The sequence below is a fragment of the Gambusia affinis genome, linkage group LG05 (assembly GCF_019740435.1).
Source record: "Gambusia affinis linkage group LG05, SWU_Gaff_1.0, whole genome shotgun sequence".
NCBI lineage: Eukaryota > Metazoa > Chordata > Actinopteri > Cyprinodontiformes > Poeciliidae > Gambusia > Gambusia affinis.
Genome location: NC_057872.1, coordinates 30,226,406 through 30,246,699, shown reverse-complemented (window position 1 = coordinate 30,246,699; position 20,294 = coordinate 30,226,406). Strand labels below are relative to the sequence as shown.

Here is a 20,294-nt window from a genome sequence, read left to right as displayed (position 1 = left end):
GTGACTGCTGACTGAACAGACGCTCCAGGATTAACTAAACCTGACTGCCAGCCTTGTCTGAAGCAGGTTAGCTGCACAGGATAAAGTTGTGAAAACCAAATCAGGGCTTAATTCAGCTAGGATATGCGTAAAATCCCGGCTTAATTCACTATCCTCGTTTTGGGAAACTGCCCTTAGACCTGTCGTAACCATCCTCTTCATGACTGGTTGGTCTTGGAAAACAGTGTCTTCAGTCAGAGGCTTCTTCAAATTTGCTGTAATACAGACAGCTACAAAAGCTTTCCTGCCAACAGCCATCACTATCTACAATAACTCTTTGAAGAATTTGAATTAATATGAATTACAACATTTAATTTCCTTTTCAGATCAATAAAAGTTTTGAAATTTTGAATTAACTACATGATGTGTGTCTGCTCTGTCAGGCAGTCCACACATGGGTTTATACCAAAGATAAGGAATCCTGAACATGGAGAGACAGTCTGGTTCCTGAGCAGCTGCAGAAAAACATCATCTAACCCTGGCTGTGCAAACCAGACAGGTTCATTAGGTGTCTAGGTCATAAACACTAAGAATGAAGACACAAAACGACCAGCAGATTATTAAGGTGATGATGACTTTATATAGAAATTCATGACACAGTTAAGCACTCCTGCATGAAACTTTAAGGGAACAGTCAGTCAGTTGGACCTCAGTTGAGCATTTTGCTCACAGATGAATTTGTTCAGAAACCCATTCTTTGCTTTCTTCCAGCTCTCTGAGGGATTTTGTCTTGGAATCACCAGAGCTTTTGGTCCTGGAGTGGTGACCGTGTGCTTCATCCAGAACCTTTAAAACAGAAACACGAACCTCAGAACATAAAATAAAATCACACAGCAGCTCATTGACATCAAACTGTAACTGTCAGCATCTACATGTTTTGTCACTGAAGCCAAACTGTTCAATTTAAACAGAAAATAAAACTGTCCTGCTGTCTGTGAGAAACTGTCCTGCTGTCTGTGAGGACGCCTGAAGCTTGAGGAAGCCCAGTGAGCTTTGACATCATTGGACGTCCAAACAGAACAATGAACCCAAACATTTCTCACAGTCCACCAAGGTTTGGTTTTAGAAGAAGTCCTGGAGATCCTGGAGTCGTTGTCACTCAGGATATTTAACTCTTCTACAAGCTTGTCAACATATATTTACATTTGTACCTAAATATGTATATTTATAGATAATAGTTCTTACCCAAGAGTGTCTACAGGTCCAGTAACCCAGGTCCAGGTGTTGTTAACCTGTTGTAGTCCTATCCAGTATCCGTGGTGTTTACTATGGTAGTACTTGATGTGTTTACTGACAAATTCCTGAAAACAGATTTTTTTTTAGATTTTCATAAACCTTTTTACGTTGAGTCATCAATTTTCCAGAAATGTCCAGATGAGCTTTATATTTCTGGCGTGGCGTTAGATTTTACCTGCTCCTGCAGATCATCAATTACAACCAAATCTGCTCCTCTTCTTTTACAGAGCGTTCGACTTTCTTCCCAGGTCTTCCAAGGAGCTGGTTTGTCGTAAAACAGGTAGCATTTTTGCTTGAAGAGAATCCATTCAGCTGTGCAGGGCTTACATACTGGATCCATTAGACAAGGGGTAAGTTCAGAAAGAAGTGGAACATTAGTAAAAACATCAAAAAGGACAAAAAATAAATGTATTAAAGATATCCCTGTGTCTATATTTAATGTTTCTATAGTCAAAATAGCTTAAGCAAGGATTTCTAATGTTGAATGCAGATCAATAATGGAAAGTGATTAAGTTAAGCTACCATTCTAGTTAGAAGTGGTGTACCACAGGGCTCGGTGCTCAGCTCACTAAAAAACAACAATATTCTCTGAATCAAAACTTTACTCTAAACTCGTTGCTATTGAATACATTTTTCTGCACCCCAGCCAAGGCCCTGGCTCACCTTGTCAGACATCAGCACCGTGTCTGTGATTATAATGGTTAGGTATGTTTTGAACAGCTATTTATAACTGAAGATTATAAGATTTAAAAAATAACTAAATGAATAATCCAGAGTTTCAAAGGTAATGTATAAATCTAATCACTTTTGTTGAGGCAGTTGTCTTTAACTGAAAAGGTGTCAAACTTCTGGATGAATTCCAGAGTTTCCTTCAGCTCTTCTCTCTCTTGGCTCAGCTTTTTAATCTGTCGGGTCAGCTCATCTCTCTCTTGAATCAGCCTATGTTTCTCTTGGCTCAGCTCATCTTTCACTTGGCTCACTTTGGTACGCTCCGCTCTCAGTTGACTCAGCTTGTCTCTCTTGAGCAAAAAATTGTCCTTTTCTGCACTCAGATGTCCTATGTCTTCCATCGCCTGGCTCATCTCAGCTCTCACTCGGTCCAGCTCCTCTTTATTTCTGAACATCTCCTCTCCCTCTTGGCTCATTTGGTCCAGCTTGCGGATCTTAATCATCGTTCTTTCCTTAACCAGTTTCTTTTTTTCTGTTGTCAGGTCATTGACACTTTTCTGCTGCCCTGTCATCTTTATGCCCACTATAAAAACACACAAATTAGTCAGTCAGTGAATTTATCTGTATCACAGGAGCATCAACATTTTAAGTTTCTCTCTCAGATCTTTTCAGGATATCAAACAGTATTCTCAGTTTAGAACCAAAGAACAGTAAATTGATTTAATATTTCATTAACACTCTTATGTTTGGGGGCTGCATGGCGGTAGAACTGTAACCTTGCAGCAATAAGGTTTCCTCTCAGAGACCAAACTCGTGACTATCAGGCTAATTGGTCTCTCTAAACTGCCCTCAGGTATGAGTGTGTGCATGGTAGTTTGCCCTGATCGGACCCGTGTTGCTCTGTGATGGACTGGCAGCCTGTGAAAGGTGTAGCCTACTATTGTGTGCTATACAATTTTATTGCTAATTATACTATTTTATGCATGTGTGGAGCTTTTATGTCAGAAGTCTTCTCTTTAATTGGGCTGATTTTCACCAAGGTCCTTAAACTCCTCCACTCCAGGCAGAGACTACCGCCAACTCAGAGGGCGAAGTGCAGAGTCATGGCCTCAGACTTAGAGGAGTTTACTGGAACCAGCAGAAACACATTGTCTATGAAAAAGATGAGATCCTGATGTTCACAAAGCAGACATCGTCCTCTCCACAACTTTAGATCTACAATATTAAACTTTAACACCTTGACAGGTCTCAAGCTGAGCAGCATTAAGTTAAGTTGATTCTTGGTGACACTTCAGTGTCCCTGACTTTTAATTGAGGTTCATAACCCCGCCGACTGTTAGACACTTCTATCCTGATGCTTTAAACCTCTAAAAACTTGTCATAAAAGAAGATTATTAAAATGCATTGTGCTGAAATGAAACTCACTGTAGATGATTGTTCCAGCTGCCAGGACAACAAAAATCCCCAAGCACCCCAAGAACAGACGAGACTGAAAGAGTGATGATGGTTCATCTTCTTTTTCACCTGAGAAACAGTGAAACTGTGGTTGAATCAAACCCTTTTTAAGCTGAGCTCCAGCCAACACAGAAAAAAGCTACAGCTGTTTTGTGTCTTTTCCACTGAGGATACTCTTAATATGTGGCTTCCTTGTATTTTAACCCCAACACAGTCCTAGTGCAATATTCAGGAGGAGCGTTGATGTCACGGTAGGACAGTGTTGTTCTGTCAGATAGTCCTTTTCCAAAAACATACCCACAAAAAAACCTTGTTGTAAAAGCGCACACGGGGTCAGTGTGACCCAGCCAGACCGCGCACAGAGTTAAAAACATATGGGGTCTAAACAGGGTTGGGCTACTGGAGTCATTTCTTTCCAAAAATGTACTTTTAGGAGTAGTTTTACTATACTATACTTTTTACTTTTACTTGGGAAACCTTATGAAGCATTGCTACTTGAGTAAAATGTTTGAATTCTCACTGTGAGTAACTTCACTGAATAAAACATAATATTTTAACCAAAACTTCACCAGACACAAACCTGCAGTGTTTGTGAAAGTTTCATACGTTTTATTTTGAAACAAATTAATTTTGAATTATTTTTTGTTTGTCTAATTTTATTTGGTAACCATATTAATTATTTTCATAGAATATTTCTACATAGCTTTACATTTTGGTCAGTCTGATGATGTAATTCTTAAATATTAAATGATTGATAATTTGATCAGTTTCTCAGTACTTGAGTAGCTTTTTTTTTTTTTTTTACCAAATACTTTTTTACTCCTACTTGAGCAATTTCTTTGATGGCTACTTTTTACATTTACTTGAGTAAAAATATGCTGAAATAGTGCAGTTTTTGGATATTCTGGTCACGTCTGGGTCTAAACATGTTGGATGATGAAGACGATGCTGTGATCTTTTGTCCAGACAGCGCTGGTCTGCAGCAACTGTTCAGAGTTTGCTCTCAGCATGGATTGGTTTATGATATTAAATATAATGCAAGAAAGAGTGACATCAGGACTGTCGAGAGCAAAAAGGACACTAAATTATCTTTCCCTGACTTCTCTCTGTCTGGCAGCAGTCAAGTCAAGTCAGTGATGAGAAACATTTGGGACGTTACATCACCGCTGACCTGGTCAACAGACTCTGTAAACACAATCATTCACACTTTGACCAACTCTGTTGAAAGATCAGCGAAGCTCTTCTCTAATCTGTGGAATCACTGGCGTCTTAGTTTACATTATAATGGATGATCATTTTATTGTTATTGTGCCCTTTTGTTGTTGTTGTTCTGTCTGTTTTTGTTTATTAAGAACCATATATGAATCAGAGTAAAAAGGTTTGATTGATTGACTAATTAAATAAGCCCATCTCTTAAGACCACAGGAGGGAAAAAGTTGCATTTAAGTGATAAATGTTCTTTGAAATTTTATGCTTTTAGATATTATTTGAAAATATAATTATTATCAAAAAATAAAACGTTTAAAGTAAACTTAAATTCATCTTTATTAAAAATATTAAAACATTTACAATTTTATTTTAACAGTTAATTTGTTGTTTCAAAGTATTTTTTCAGTAAGACTGAATACAATTTGATCTACAACAAAAAAAAAAAAATTCTAAATAGTAGAAGAAAATGTAAAATAACATTATTGAGACAATTCGACTGAAAACGTTACTTAAATTTACTTGATAAAATTGTTATGAAAATAACCCTTTTAAAATCACACTCAAGATTTGTAGAAAATTATGAGTCAATCGGTTTGTTTTACAACGTAACACCATAATTACTGTTTGGTCAGCAAAAACTGTTTCTACTGTATTGTTTAATTTTTCTAGCAATCACAGCTGCCGTTTCTTTTTTTTTGTAAAAACAACTGATCTTTTTCAGTGTTCTGCAATTTTTATGTTTTCATCATGTAAAGATCTTTGAATTGTTGATGAAATGGGACATACAAATAAACTTGCCTTGCCAAGAGATTTCTTCGATGATGCAAAGAGATTAAGTGATGTAAAAAAAAATCCCACTTTAACTTATAACTAATTAAGAGCATTTGGACAGTACTGTTACCTTTCAAGCCTCATAAAATATATAATATATATTGAGTCACTTACTATGTTTGAGTGTAGAATAGGAGTCATCGTCCTCGCTGCTCCCCATCCTTTACAGAGAAAAGAATAAAGATTAGAAAATGTCCAACGTCTCCTTGACTGATCTCAGCTGTAGCTCACTGGAAAGCAGGGAGGTTCCTCTTCCACCTTTCAAAAGACAACATCAGGGTTTGATGAAGCATCAGAACATAAAGACAATTATAAAGTTGGTCTTCTATCACCTGAAGAACATTTTCAGGATTAAAACACTAATGTCGAGAGAAGATTTTTCTTATCATGAACTATTTAACTGAAGTAGTTAAAAGTTCTTCTTTTAAGGTGAGCAGTATTTATAAGATGAAGAAGTAAAGTGATGAAGATATGAAAGTTTCAGCTCAAGAAATGTATTATCCAGTCCTGAGCTTACAGAACAATGAGGCTGGTGGTATGGATGAGGTGTTAAGATTCTCAAGCAGAAAACTCTTTCCTTTGCCTGCCTTGTGTTTTTCTGTTTTTTTAGTCCATGGTACTTTGCCTACCTCACATTTAGACACTATTATAAAAGACAAAAGTGGCAAAGTAAATGATCGGCCCGTAGCTTTATCCAGTGTACTGTCCAGGAAAAGATTATACTGATAAGATAGAACACTTTCTCCATAATAATCAGTTTGACTTTAAATCAAACCATGGCACAGATATTTATATTTTAGCTTTGAAAGAGATCTTATATTTGTATAATTAACCCAATTTCACAATGTTTATGTTCTACTGATGTCTCAAACTGGAATGTTTTTGACCTTGTTAATCATGAAAAGTTATTTTATAAGCTATATAGCAGAGGGATTCCCAGATCGACAGCTCCTTTTAAAATAAGGAACAGGGTTACGCAGGGAGGGAAGCATTCTTGTCCTCAGCTTTTGAAAGTATACAGGGATGATTAATCAAACTGGCTACAAAATTGTGAAAGAGGGTGTGTTGAATTTTGGTGGGATCATAATTAACCACTTCATGTATACAGATGACATGGTTATTTTTAGTCCTTGTAGTGCTGGTCTTCAACAATTAATAAAAACCTGCTGGCAGTATGGTCAGCAGTTTGACATTGGCTTCATTCACATTGCAGCCCCAACTGACCCAAATCCGATTTTTATTTATTTATTTTATTTTTTTGCCTTAATGCAACTTGTATCTGACCTTTTTATGACAGTCTGAACACCACAAATCCGATCTTTACAAATGCAACCCAGGCATCTTGGACATTTGGTTCTAAAAGACAATTTGTATCTGAGCTTTTCAAACGTCATTGATGCTCGACAAACGTCACTATTCTGCCCCCGTATGAGCCCAAGCGGTAAGAAAAACATCCACCATGGCGAACGATAATGAGGATTAAGTTGTTAATGTCCTAGCTCCGGTTGGACAACAATTTCAAAATTGTAAGGTAAGCTCCACCATTACTATCCATTTTTACTTCCGCAAACACTGAGCACGCTCTTTACGTGTGACGTTACTGCGCACTCTACTACGCATACGGGACATTTTAAGATCGTTTGCAATACGGTACCAGTTTGCAGTTCACACAGAGGATATCACAGTCGCATTTATTTGGAATTGTGAACCACCATGCAAAAATAAAAAGAAAAAAAGAGAAGAGTTTTCACAATAAATCAGAATTGAGCATTAAAGCCTTCAGTGTGAACTCTGCCATTATGTTCAATGTACTGAAAAGTAATACGATTACGAAAACCAGGGAAAATCAGAAGCTTGTACTTCCTGACTTCTCTGTGTTCAGCTTGCGATGAGCGTCTTCCAAATAACTCACGTCGGTCTTTATGAGAGTTTTTCCTTCTGATTAGGTGGTGGACTGTCGAGCGGACATTTAAAAAACGCGCGGATGTAGAAAGTGTCAAGGTGTGTAGTGTCTGTCTCTAGGCAACCAGGACAGCAGCTCCTGCTGGCAGCGCCGTTACGCAGCGGACGGTAAATAGGACAGGTGGCAATCCTAAATGTAGCTAAAATGTTAGGTTAATAAGAAATATTTTACAACGAAGTCACAATTTAACTGTATTTTGGCAAACCCTACATTAGTAATTAGCATTTAGGCTAGCGGCGGTAAACAGTAACTTGTAAATATCTCAAAATATAATCGATGACAATTAAACACTCCCCTGAGCTTACAAACACTCCTGACAACGGCGCCTATCTGTTACTTCTACACTTAACTTACCTGTGAAAAGAGAAAACTTCGGAACGGCTTCGCCCTCAAGCAGGGCAGGTCCGCTGAACTGGCCAACGTCTCTATCTAACGACGGACTCGCTGCGCTCTCGGCGGATGTGCACATCGTACGCGATGTTTTCAAAGCGTTCTTTGGTTACGGCCGTATTCGTAGCCATACGTCACCAAAGATAGTAAATAAATTGTTAAAACAGTTAACAGAGTTGGGTGGTAACTAGTTACATTTACTTGAGTTTCTTTTTGTAACCCCCCCCCAAAAACAACAACAACAAAAAACAAACAAACAAAACCCCCCCAAAAAAACAACAACAACAACAAAAAATACTTTTAGGAGTATTTTAAGTACGTTGTACTTTTTACTTTTTCTTGAGTAAAAGGTATTACTCTGGAGTAAAATATTTGGATTCTCCAGTGGTAGACCCACTGTGAGTAACTCCACTGAATGAAGAACAAGTCTGTTTTAACAAAATAAAATCCCCTGGACAGAGACACACACATGCAGTTTTTGTTAAAATTTCTCAATTTTAATAAAATTGAGAAATAATATATAAAAAAAAAAAAGATTTAAAAAAATGTTTTGTTTGTCTGATTTTTTGTAAGTTGTAAGATACATATTTAGATTTTTGCTTTTCTTTTTTTGCTCTGTAACTCCAGTGGCACAAACTAAAAATCGTTAACGTTCATCTTGGTTTGTCACAGTAACAAATTTTGCTGGATGATAAATTGTCCCAGAAGATAATGCAGAAAACAATAATATTGATGTTTTGAGACCATAAAAATGCAAGAACACTTTCTCAAAGATCCATAAACTTTAAATTATAATGAACATTTAACACTGAAACTGGAAGGCATTTTAAATATCAAAATAAATAAAACAACAGAAACTAGAAATAAAAGGAAATATGGCATCTCTGTAATATATTTGAGACCAAAGCACCAGACTGAAGGTTGTTGTCATTCAGTTTTTGGGAGAAAAGAATAAAATTATGAATCATTCAAATAAAAACTTTTAAGCTTGCTTCAATTTATCAATTTATTTAAATCTAGCCGTGGCTGTGCAACACACACAGGTTCATTAGGTGAGAGTTCATAAACACTAAGAATGAAGAGACAAAGCAGATTATTAAAGTCATGATGTTATACTTTATGTATAGAAACTCATGACACAGTTGAGCTTTCCTGCATGAAACTTTAAGAGAAGAGTCAGTTAGATGCACCTTAGGGAAGCTTCATGCTCACAGATGAATTTGTTCTGGAAGAAATTGTCTGCTTTGTTCCAGCTCTCTGAGGGATTTCTTCCTGGCATCAGCCTGGCTTTTGGTCCTGGAGTTCTGAGCTTCTCCTTCATCCAGAACCTTTAAAACAGAACCACGAACCTCAGAAAAGGGATGTGCCTTCTTTTATTTTGACTGTCAGCTGGTACAGTGTTCTGATCCAACACTTCAAAAATACATTTAAGACCTTATTTATTATTTAACAGAACACAGAGGCTGCGTGAACCAAATGCACAGATTTATTTTGATTGGACAGTTTCAGCAAAAAAATATTGGACAATATGAAAACTTTATTAACATTATCTTTAGAGCTGTGGTAATGGTTATTTTAGTAATCGAGTAATCCATCTATTATTCTGACGATTAATTGAGTAATCAAATAAAATTTGATCAAATAAAAGATTGGTAAGTTCGACCACAACAGAAATGTTACTATTAGATATCAACATTGACTCAAATTGTCACATTTGAGCACCCCTACAATTACTTTTCTGTAGTTTAGAAAATTAACTTGTAACAATAATGGCTCAGTTTCTAAGTTAACCTGGACAAAAATTATACAAAAATCTGAAATTATGTTCAATTTAATAATAAAGGAGTAGGCTCACAAAGACATTTATAAAAAATGTCTATAGTCCAGTCTTTATTTTATTTAATCATCTTGAGTCGATTTAAAGCAGGGGTCTCAGACTCGCGGCCCGCGGGCCAACTGCGGCCCTCGGGACGATAGTTTGTGGCCCCCACCTTAATATGAAAGTTTAATGTTAGTGTGGCCCGCGAGCAGTGATGTCAGTAACGCGTTAATTTGTAACGTGTTACTGACGTCGGACCACTTTTTTCAGTAACCAGTAATCTAACGCGTTGCTATTTCAAATCCAGTAGTCAGACTACAGTTACTTATCAAAATCATTTTTGCGTTACTATCTTCTTTTGTTATTTAATCATATTTCCCCTACTCATCTTGTCGAGTGACCGACGTCTCTATGCGACAGAAATGTAAACAATGGAGGGAGATGCGCATTTTGTTGGTGGAAAAACTGGAACTATTTTGAGATTCTGCCGACAAGTCCGATTATTATAAGCGGCTTTGGGCTTCATTTTTTAAAATTGCTTGCCGATTTAATGAGTGACGGGTTGCGCCTTTTTGGGCTCGTTTTTGAACGTGAAGTTGCTCATTTGGGTTTGGAAATAAGCAGAGACTCATAATAGCTAAATCCCAGAATTTGTTCGTCATTACTCCATCTCTCCCTGTTCATCATTTCTCAGATGATCCGTCCCGCTGTGTCTTTGTTAACGGCAAGTTACTGTATTACCTCTGAATGACGTCGAGCTTCGCGTTGCGCTCCAGAAAACTGCAAACATCGAGACTAATTTAAACAGCGCAATAAACGTGAAAACAGCCACGAATGAACGTGTCCGTAGTTTCCAATAATTATAATGGCAACTTAATTCTAATTATTAATACTAAGATAAGTGTCACAAATCTGTGCAGCCATCTGAGCTGTGAGCTGCAGGAGGAGCTCTGTGCGCAGTGACACCAAACGCAGGGCCGTAACGCAGAACCTGGAGGCTGGGGGGGAGGGAAAGGGGGGCTTTAAAATCCTTCTTAGAGTTTTCCAGACAACAGTGGACCACACAAACTACTCACGTTTTTTATTTTTCTACAATCTCCTCTTCAGTTCAACCTTATCAGTGGAGACACATTGTTGATGTTACCATTATAAAATAGCTTACAAAAAAGTATTGGCAAAGATCAATGTGATTTTCCCAGGAGGCAGAGCGTTGTTGTTAGCACCTGCTGAAAGTAACTAAAAAGTTACTTTTAGTGTAACTTAGTTACTTTCCAAATCAAGTAGTCAGTAATATAACTAAGTTACTTTTTCAAGGAGTAATCAGTAGTCCGATTAAAGTTACTTTTTCAAAGTAACTATACCAACACTGCCTGCGAGTTTGATATGATTGGCACTTTTCAGTGTTGTGTGCGGAGCTGAACTAACTTACCAATCACAGTGCTTCAAATGGAGCTCATTGACCCGCAGTGCCACTCTGAACTCAAAGCCAAGTTCAGGGAGGTGAGTGGAAAAGCAGACAAGCTTGGGCAATTTTTGAGAGAATTGCCACCCAGCTTCCCTGAGCTTTCCCAAATGTTCAAGCGGACCATGTGTCTTTTTGGGAGCACATACTTGTGCGAAAAGCTCTTCTCTACCTTGAACTTTAATAAGTCCAAGTACAGGTCCAGACTTACTGACGAGCATCTTCAAGCTCTACTTAGGGTCTCAACTGCGTCCTCCCTTAAGCCAAATGTGGCTCGGCTATGCGAGAGGAAGCGCTGTTTATAAACAGTTTATAAATTGTTATATTCATAACAGTTTATGTTCAATGTTCCATTCATGTTCAGAAAGTTAAAGGTTAAAGAACTGTTAATACAGCCATTTGAATCTGAAATATTATAATTACATTTATCTAGTCTTCTATAGCTGCTGTGTTATTATTATATTTTATTTATTTATTACTGATTAATTTTTTCTCTTATGAATTGTTAATTTATTTATTTTTTCATCTTATTTTGTGTTTAAAAAATAAAAATAAAGTCATTTGCTAACATTGGAATGTTTTTGTAAGAGCTTTTCTTGTGGAAAACCCGATGCGGCCCAGCCTCACCCAGACTCGACCTCCATTGGCCCCCTGGGAAATTGAGTTTGAGACCCCTGATTTAAAGGATGAACCTCTTCTTGCCCAGATATTTATAGCTCTTGTGTCTTTGTGAACGACAAGATTTGGTTCTTTCATCACACACAGAAACATCTGCAACTCTGTACCCACTTGTTGAGACTGGGATAACATGAAATTTATTTTCCGGTTTGTCTGTAAAGCTACACTTACCTTCAGCATCAACAGGGCAGCAGACAGACAGGTGTTCATTCTGTTTAAATACAACGATGCTCAGAGGACTGGATGCTCTACTGCTCAAGATGAAAACACTTCATCTGACACGAGGTTCTGGTCATGCTCGTGTCCAAAGTCATGACCATCATAAACGCGTCTGGTTCCCGTTTCTTCTGGTCCAGACATGCCAACTGTTCTGACGCCTGCTAAGCTCCTGACTCCCAGGATTGATCTGGTGCTGCCACCACCTGGACAATGTGACCTCAACGACCTCTACAGGAAGCAGATCCAGGCTCTGGCAAATGCGTTCAGGAAACGCTGGCATCAAGAATACCTGACATCACTACAGCCAAGGCAAAAGAGGCATGTGGAGAAGCCAAACCTGTCAGAAGGACATGATGTTTCAAGAGAAACGAGTGGCCCATCGTAGTGGTGGTGAATGGCAATCCCTGCAAAGACTTTAAAGTTTGTAAAGTGGTATTGGGTATTGGGACAGGGTTTAAAAAGGTTTATTCTGGACTTGTCTCTGAGGTTGTTTTACTTATAAAAGGGGATCAGTGTTATAAAGGTTTATGTTAGCCTGGGAGAATAATGTTCTGTCAGTACATCACTAAGTAGAGTAGGACCTCTAGTGGTCACAATTTTCACAGCAGTGTTATTTTCTATCTTTAGTGTTTCCCTGTGTAGTGTTAAACCCATAAGTCCAAAACCGAGCGCTGGCGATCCAGACAAATTTGCAGTACCATAATCCCGCCACACTTTGAGCTATTGGAACAAATCCAACAGTTTCTGAAAAGGGACACGTTGTGTTTTCCAGTCAATATCGGGTTATTACGATCATTTCACCCCCACCTTAGCGGGGAGTGAAATTAATCTGAGGGGCACTCTTTTAATAGATGGTACATTGTGAAAATAACTCGCTACATATGGAAAGTTCCAGTTGTTATGGATAAAATATATTTACTCACAGGACATTTAAAGAACTGAGACCAATTAGAATAAGCAAAAATATCCAGGCGTACATTTTAAATTTAGGACATAAAGGGCTTTACGCTATGTGAGAAAACCAAACAGTAACAGATCACATCATATGTGAGTGTGTTTGTGTTTACAGTATAACTGATACTGAGGTTATCTCGTATCTCATATGAACAAAGATCATTTTATATCTTTTGTTTGCCTGAATTCACTAACAGTTGGCATCTATGTGGATTTTTCCACAGACATTAGCATAAAGCTGCTCCAGTTTTATTCAGTTAATGAGTGTTATTTCTTCATGCAGACAACGTAACTGAGACATATTTGTACTATTTTTTACAGTTTTGCATTGAGTCTTAAGTGAAGCTTTGAAGGGAATCTTAACCTGCTGCTTTTCTGGACCATCACTTATCTGCTGATCTTACCTAAACATACAAGCAGAATAAGGATGAGCTGCATCTGGAAGGCGGTGTCGGGTCCAAACAGACGTTTTGCACAGCTCAGTTATTGCCACAGGAGATTACAGCACTTCTCAAACATGCACGAAAGAATCAAGGCAAAACTCCAGGTATGTTTTTGATGAGGGAATAACATGAGGAAAAGCTGCTTTTGCATGATAAAATGTATACTTTTACATAATACAGTAGATCTTACCCAAGAGTGTCTACACGTCCATCCACCCAGGTCCAGGTGTTGTTAGTTTGTTGTAATCCCAGCCAGTATCCCAACTGTATATCAAAGTAGGATTTGACATGTCTGCTGACAAATTCCTGTGAACAGATTTTGTTACATCGCCATTAATCTTCTTACTTTGAGTCATCAATTTTCCGGAAACTTCCAGATTAGCTCTAGATTTCTAGCGTTAGATTTTACCTGCTCCTCCAGATCACCAATCACAACCAAATCTGCTTGTCGGTCCTGACAGAACCTTCGGCTTTGTTCCCAGGTCTTCCACGGAGCTGGTTTGTCGTAAAACAGGTAGCATTTCTTCTGAAAGAAAATCCAGTCATGCAGGCACGGCCCACACTCTGGATCCATTAGATGAGGGGAAAGAACAGAAAGAAGTGAAACTTTGGTGAAAATAATCTCAAGTAGAAAAATAACATTTAATGTGTGTGTAATATTTAATAATTCAATAGTCAAAATTACTCTAGCCAAGATTTCAAAGGCAGAGCACAGATCAGTATTGGAAGACGATTAAATTTAGGAGTGGCGTACCACAGGGCTCTATGCTCGGTTCACTCAAAACATATACGTTTTTGAAATAAAAACTTTGCTGTAAACCTGTAGAGTGCTGTGAAGTGAGCCAGCCCAGATCCTGGCTCACTAATAATGGTCAGGTATGTTTAGAAAAACTGATTATAATTGAAGGTTTCATAAAAAACATAATAAAATAAATAGTCAAAAGTTTTAAAGGTAATCTATAAATGTAATCACTTTTGGCAGGACAGTAGTCATTAATTGGAAAGATGTCAAACTTCTGGAAGTATCCCAGGACCCATTTCAGCTCCTCCGCCTCTCGGGTCACCTCCTCTTTTTTTTGGGTGAGCTGCTCTCTCTCTTGGTTCAGCTCCTCTCTTTTTTGGGTGAGCTTCTTTCTCTCTCGGTTCAGCTCCTCTCTCTTTTGGTCCAACTCCTTTCTTTCTTGGTTCAGCTCCTCTCTCTTCTGGCTCAGCTTCTCTCTCTTTCGGGTCACCTCCTCTCTCTTTCGGGTCACCTCCTCTCTCTTTCGGATCAGCTCTTCTCTTTCTCGGATCAGCTCTTCTCTCTCTCGACTCAGCTTCACCATCTTTCTTTCGTCAATCAGTTGCTTTTTTCCTGTTGTAAGGTCTTTAAAACTTCCCTGCTGCTCGCTCATGTCTACATTCACTATAAAAACACACAAGTTAGTCAAAGTCAGTGAATCTGTGTCACAGAAGCATCAACATTTTCAGTTTCTCTCTCAGGCCCTTTCAGGGTATCAGACAGTATTTTTATGATAGAACCAAATGACATTTAACTGATTTTAATATTTTATGAAGTTGTTATTTTGGGTGGCAGTACCACTCATGCCTTGCAGCAATAAGGTCCTGAATCCCTGGGTGTCAGGATCTTGGGTTGCTAGAGTTTGTTTTGGGTTTTGTTACTTGTGATCCTGAATTCTTTTTATTAGTTCTGCATTGTTTCTATTTTATTTCAGTTAGTTTTTAGTGATTCTAGTTAGAGTGTTTAGTCCTTCTGTTAGTCATGGTGCGTTCACACAAAACGGATCCCACGTTTCAGGTTCGAAACGTGCATTTTGAATGCAGATGTTTGTCGGATGCGTTATATGAGCTTAACGGGTCAAACGCTTCAGATGCGCCTCCACATAGACTTTGAATGTAAACTAGATGCGTTTGGTGTGAACGCACCATTACTCTTATTTTATTATGTTTCTTAAGTCAAGTTATTCTTTTGTGTTTCATTTATTTTATAGTGCCCAGGGTACTCTCCCTCTACCCCTGACCCACTTTCTCTCTCTCCTCACACCTGCAACTAGTTTCTAATAAGCCGTTTGTTTCTTGCTCAGTAATCAACCTGAACAAGAATATGAAACTCATTCTCAGCTCCTCCTTGCTGGTTTCTCCCGTCATTTCCTCGTGCTTCCCTGTATTCTCCTTATTGCATGTCCTTTGGATTTGTTTTGGTATTTCTGTGAGTCTTTTGTATTTCATCATCTTTTTCATTAAAATATCCAATTCAGTTGTTGCTGCAGTCTCTCTGGGTTTGGGTTCTACAAGTACACCAACACACATCATGACAGCAGAAACCAGCCAGCTGGACCCAGCAGAAATTGTCCAGTGTGAAAGTATAAAACAACTCTTAAAAAAGGGCAATATTTCCATAACCCATCTTGGTTAGAGGCGAGTGCCGCTGCTCACCTCAAATCAGTTTTAGAATCAGAATCTTCACTCCTCTCATCTCTTGGATTAATGGACATTTTTGAAAAGCTGGAGCAGAACCGGCAAACCGCATTCGCTCAGCAGGTTGACAGACCCACTCCACTCGACCACAATCCACCTCAGTTTAACACCATTCCTCAACAGCACCAGTACAGCTCCTCCAGTGGGTCGGACCGACGCCTCCACTGCTCCCCCTGTTGGTGAGTCAGTCACCTCCAGAGCTCCTCCTTGTCTCTGTCACTGTTTTCATGATTCCCATCTTGCACCATCTATCAGAACTTTAGAACCTGCTATTCCCACCAGTGTTTCAGCAGCAGGCTCCCCATCTCCACCCACTCTCTCTCAGTCCATCTTCACCACACCCATGTCCTCTGGCCCACTGCTGCACAATTAGCAGCAGCTTCAGCCACGTCTCCAGAACCAGCCACGTCTGCAGGACTGGACGCTTTTTTCCCTCCTGCTGCTGAACCAGTAGCATCGCCTTTCAATCTATGGCTCCTTGGTTTCAGGATCACTAGCCCCTGAACTCGTGGCCACCCACGGCCAGCCTCCAGAGAGTCTTCGTGGACGAGATCCTGAGGTTCACAAGCCAGACATCCTGTTCTCCACGACTTCGTCTTTAGATCTTCCATATTAAATTTTAACACTTTGACAGGTCTCAAGCTGGGCAGCAGGTTAAATTGATGCTTGGTGATGCTTCAGTGCCCCTGACTTTTTGCCAACCTTCATAACTCCTCCTCTTGCAGGACACTTGTATTCAATGCATTAGACCTCTAAAAACTCTAAAAGCTACTTAAAATGTATTGTGTTGAAATGAAACTCACTGTAGATGATTGATCCAGCTACCAGGATAGAAGAAATCCACAAGCACCCCAAAAACAGACGAGAGTTAGAGAGTTCTGATCTTTCTTGTGCTTCACCTGAAAGAAACAATGAACTTGTTAAGGTATAAAAGTTATAATTCATCAGAGGGGCTGGATGCCTGTAGAGAGGTATGAGTTATTTTCTTAGTGCCAGTTAAACAGGACAGGAAAACCTGGAAAATGAGCTGTGACTCAGTGGTTTAGGTAAACACAACCAGTGGATACACGATGGACTCCTGGGACAGGTGGACGATCACGTCTGTCCATTTTGTTCATCAAGGATGTTGAAGATAACAAATAATTGGATTTTTGTTAACAGCATTACTACTTTTGGGAGTTTGAAGTTACACATCAACAAATCAACAAATATATCAACAAATCAACAAATCTAGAAAATGTCGGCAGCTGCTCTGGTCAGGGTGAGGAAATATGCTGCTATCAACACTCAGACTCAGACACAGTGTGAGCAGAATCACCAGCTGGATGTAATCCTGCAGGATCACTGGCTACCTACGGTTCCTGGACTTGCAGCTGGGAGGAAACAAACCTTGGGTAAAGGGCAAGCTTGGCTGAGTCGACCTGACAGCGAATACGGCTGTTTGGAGCTGCTATTGAGTCGTACCAGTGAGACTTTACACTCATTGTTTTCTGATTGGCTCCCCCTGTGCCGGCGGTGGAAGGCTGGCTATCTCAGTTTCTCCTGGATGTTATGTAAACAAGATGCCCTGGTCCCATTACTCACTCCCTTCCTTGGACATCTGTGGACCTGAATCAGAACTGTACCGATAGACGCTCCATCGTTTATCAAACACAAAGGCTGGGAGGGATATCTGGGACGGTGTTTGCAGACTTACTTACAAACACACACTCTCAAAGCTATAAACGCAACCCCCCTGCTGGGCCCCCTCCTCTTGCCCCAGAGTATGGCGGACGTGATGTCAGATGTGATGCGTGAAGTGGCTGCGCTGGTCACTAGAGCGGACTGCACTTTCCTTGAAAGAAGAGCAGATTTCAGCTGGTTTCCCACATTGTGCACGGAACCTCATAAGAGCCATTAACAACAAGTCTGCATCAAGGGATGTCAGTAAATCGATGTGGTAAGCTCTAATAGTGAGGCCTTTGAATATAATATCTCTTTTCTTCTCTTGTCTTCTTGTTACTGTAACCAGCAGTGGACCAAAACACGTGGTAGAATAAACACCAGTAGAATAAAAATTTTCATGATGCCTAACAGCCCCTCGTTCTTGGACAACCAATACTGTGTGACAAAGCAAGTAAACGACTGTCAACATCTTGGATAAGCACCTTAGTGTACAGATTTGTTTTCCTTGGGAATATTCTGTCAAATATGGAGACGTATTCAAAATATGTCTGGTACTTATTCAATAGCTGTTAAATAGATTTTGTTTGTATTAATGATCATTACTCAATTACATACTGATTACTGTTACAGAAAGAAAGTAGGGTGCACCGATTGCAGTTCTCTGGCTGATCACTGATTTTCTATAGACATAACTAAGTGCAGCTCAAATGTTTTACAGTGTTGGTGTTAATGTTACGTTTTAGTCTTCATAAAACATGTATTGAGTTACTTACGACTGTCATTGTGCGTAGAATTGGAGTCATTGTCCCTGCTGTTCTTCATCCTTTACAAAGAAAATAAGTATTAGAAAAAGATATTAGAAAATATCTTTTATTTGAAGGAGCTCAGCTGTAGCTCATTGGAGGCCAGTTAATGTAAAACATTAACTCTGTCCTATTTTCTTCTGGTGAGGTGGTGGACTATCGAGCGGACATTTAAAAAACGCGCGGATGTAGAAAGCGTCAAGGTGTGTAGTGTCTGTCTCTAGGCAACCAGGAGAGCAGCTCCTGCTGGCAGCGCCGTTAGCAGCGAACCGGGAGGCTTTATTTGGCCCCCCTGCGACATTTTTACTGACCTTTCCTACGTTTTATTTTAATGTTACATTTAGTGTTAAATATATATCGCATATTTGTGAAAATACAGAAAAATTTCGCCCTGTATCAGTTCAATATGGAACGCAACCTAATTAAGTACCAAATAAAGGACGATTTCGCATTTTAGAGGACGGTTGGCAACCCTAGAAATAACTCAAATGTTCCTGGGGAAATAAGAAATATTGTACGATGTTGTCACAATTGAGCTGTCCTGTATTTTGGAAGTGTTGAGTTGTCAAGCACCTTCAAAATACTAACTGCCGTTAGCATATAAGCTAAGGGCAATAAACAGTCACTTATAAATATCTCAGAATATAATTGATGTTAATAAAATACTTTCCTGAACTTATAAACACTTGTAACAACGGTGCCTATGTCTTGGTTCTACACATAACCCACCTGTAAAAATAGAAATCAGCCTCTTGTATGCCCTCAAGCAAGGTCAACGGATCGCTCGGCCTTTAGATAGTGTTCTATTTAATGGCGGACTCGCTGCGCACATCGGCGGATGTACACAACGTACGCGCTCTTTTGGAACCGTTCTTCGGTTACGCCTGCATTCGGAGCGTCTCCAGCGGCGGACCGTTACTTCTTTTAAACTGCTAAAACAGTTAGTGTGTGCTTGTCTGTGCAGATGAGAAGCGGTTAAATTCACATGTCTGTTTTGCTGTTTTATTTCCCGTTTCTCTTTATTCTTTATTATTTTTCTACTTCCTTATAGCTGCTACACTTTTTGCCGCGTGTCTTTACGTCTGCATATGCTTTGGGCTATTTCAACCACTCAAGTATTAAGACGTTCATCTAATTCGGCTCCTTTCCAGTTATTTTTTAACATTTATTTATAGATTAACATATGTCCATTTCATATACTGTGTTTGCTTGTTATTTTTCCTATTTATTTTAGTCATATATAAATTTACTACAACACTACATCACATTATATATATATATATATATATATATATATATATATATATATATATATATATATATATATATATATATATATATATATATATATATATATATATATATATATATATATATATATATATATATATATATATATATATATATATATATATATATATATATATATATATATATATATATATATATATATATATATATATATATATATATATATATATATATATATATATATTCACTTCACCGAAACAATAAAGTATATTCTATTCTTTAACATATTTTACTTTTTGTAAATTCCTTTACTTTTATTTAAATGATGGAAATTCCACAGTAAGTAACTTTGTGCTATTTCACAGCTAACCACTTTTCAGCTAGAAACTCTATTCAACTTTTAAACGGATTTTAAGGCTTGAGACTATCTTCAAATAAATCAGCTTTTTTTTTTGACTTGTACCTGTTTTTCTAAAATCTCACTCTTCTTGCAGTTGACCTTGTCGTTCTAAAGTATAATATAAAGATCTGAATGTTGGAGCAAGGCCTGCACTGGTTGCTCTCTCTACACCAGTCCACAAGATGCTCTACCTCTTCTCTGTAATCCACTTCACTGTTGTCCTGAATGAGGCCCACAATTATTGTTTCGTCTGCATATTTCAGGATGTGATCGATGCTACAGCTGGTAACACAACACATAAATGTGAACTTCAACATTCACATATGTTTT

At 38.5% G+C, this 20,294-nt stretch overlaps 1 protein-coding gene across 2 annotated transcripts; it reads right to left on the bottom strand.

The window, feature by feature from the left end:
* Positions 1-594: 594 nt before the first annotated feature.
* On the bottom strand, positions 595-19,146 carry LOC122831844 (C-type lectin domain family 4 member M-like). 2 transcript variants are annotated; one of them, XM_044118346.1, is made up of 13 exons: positions 19,043-19,146; positions 18,284-18,333; positions 16,649-16,744; positions 14,341-14,772; positions 13,777-13,931; positions 13,558-13,673; positions 8,983-9,120; positions 5,554-5,600; positions 3,370-3,468; positions 2,081-2,527; positions 1,451-1,605; positions 1,225-1,340; positions 595-825 (listed from the first exon to the last, which is right to left on the bottom strand). In XM_044118346.1, exons 2-13 carry the CDS (start codon positions 18,330-18,332, stop codon positions 678-680), a joined length of 1,998 nt encoding a protein of 665 aa, XP_043974281.1. In that variant the 5' UTR covers position 18,333; positions 19,043-19,146; the 3' UTR covers positions 595-677. The 2 variants fall into 2 exon arrangements, with proteins under 2 accessions (XP_043974281.1, XP_043974282.1); XM_044118347.1 differs by lacking the exon at positions 3,370-3,468.
* Between the last annotated feature and the right edge of the window lie 1,148 nt (positions 19,147-20,294).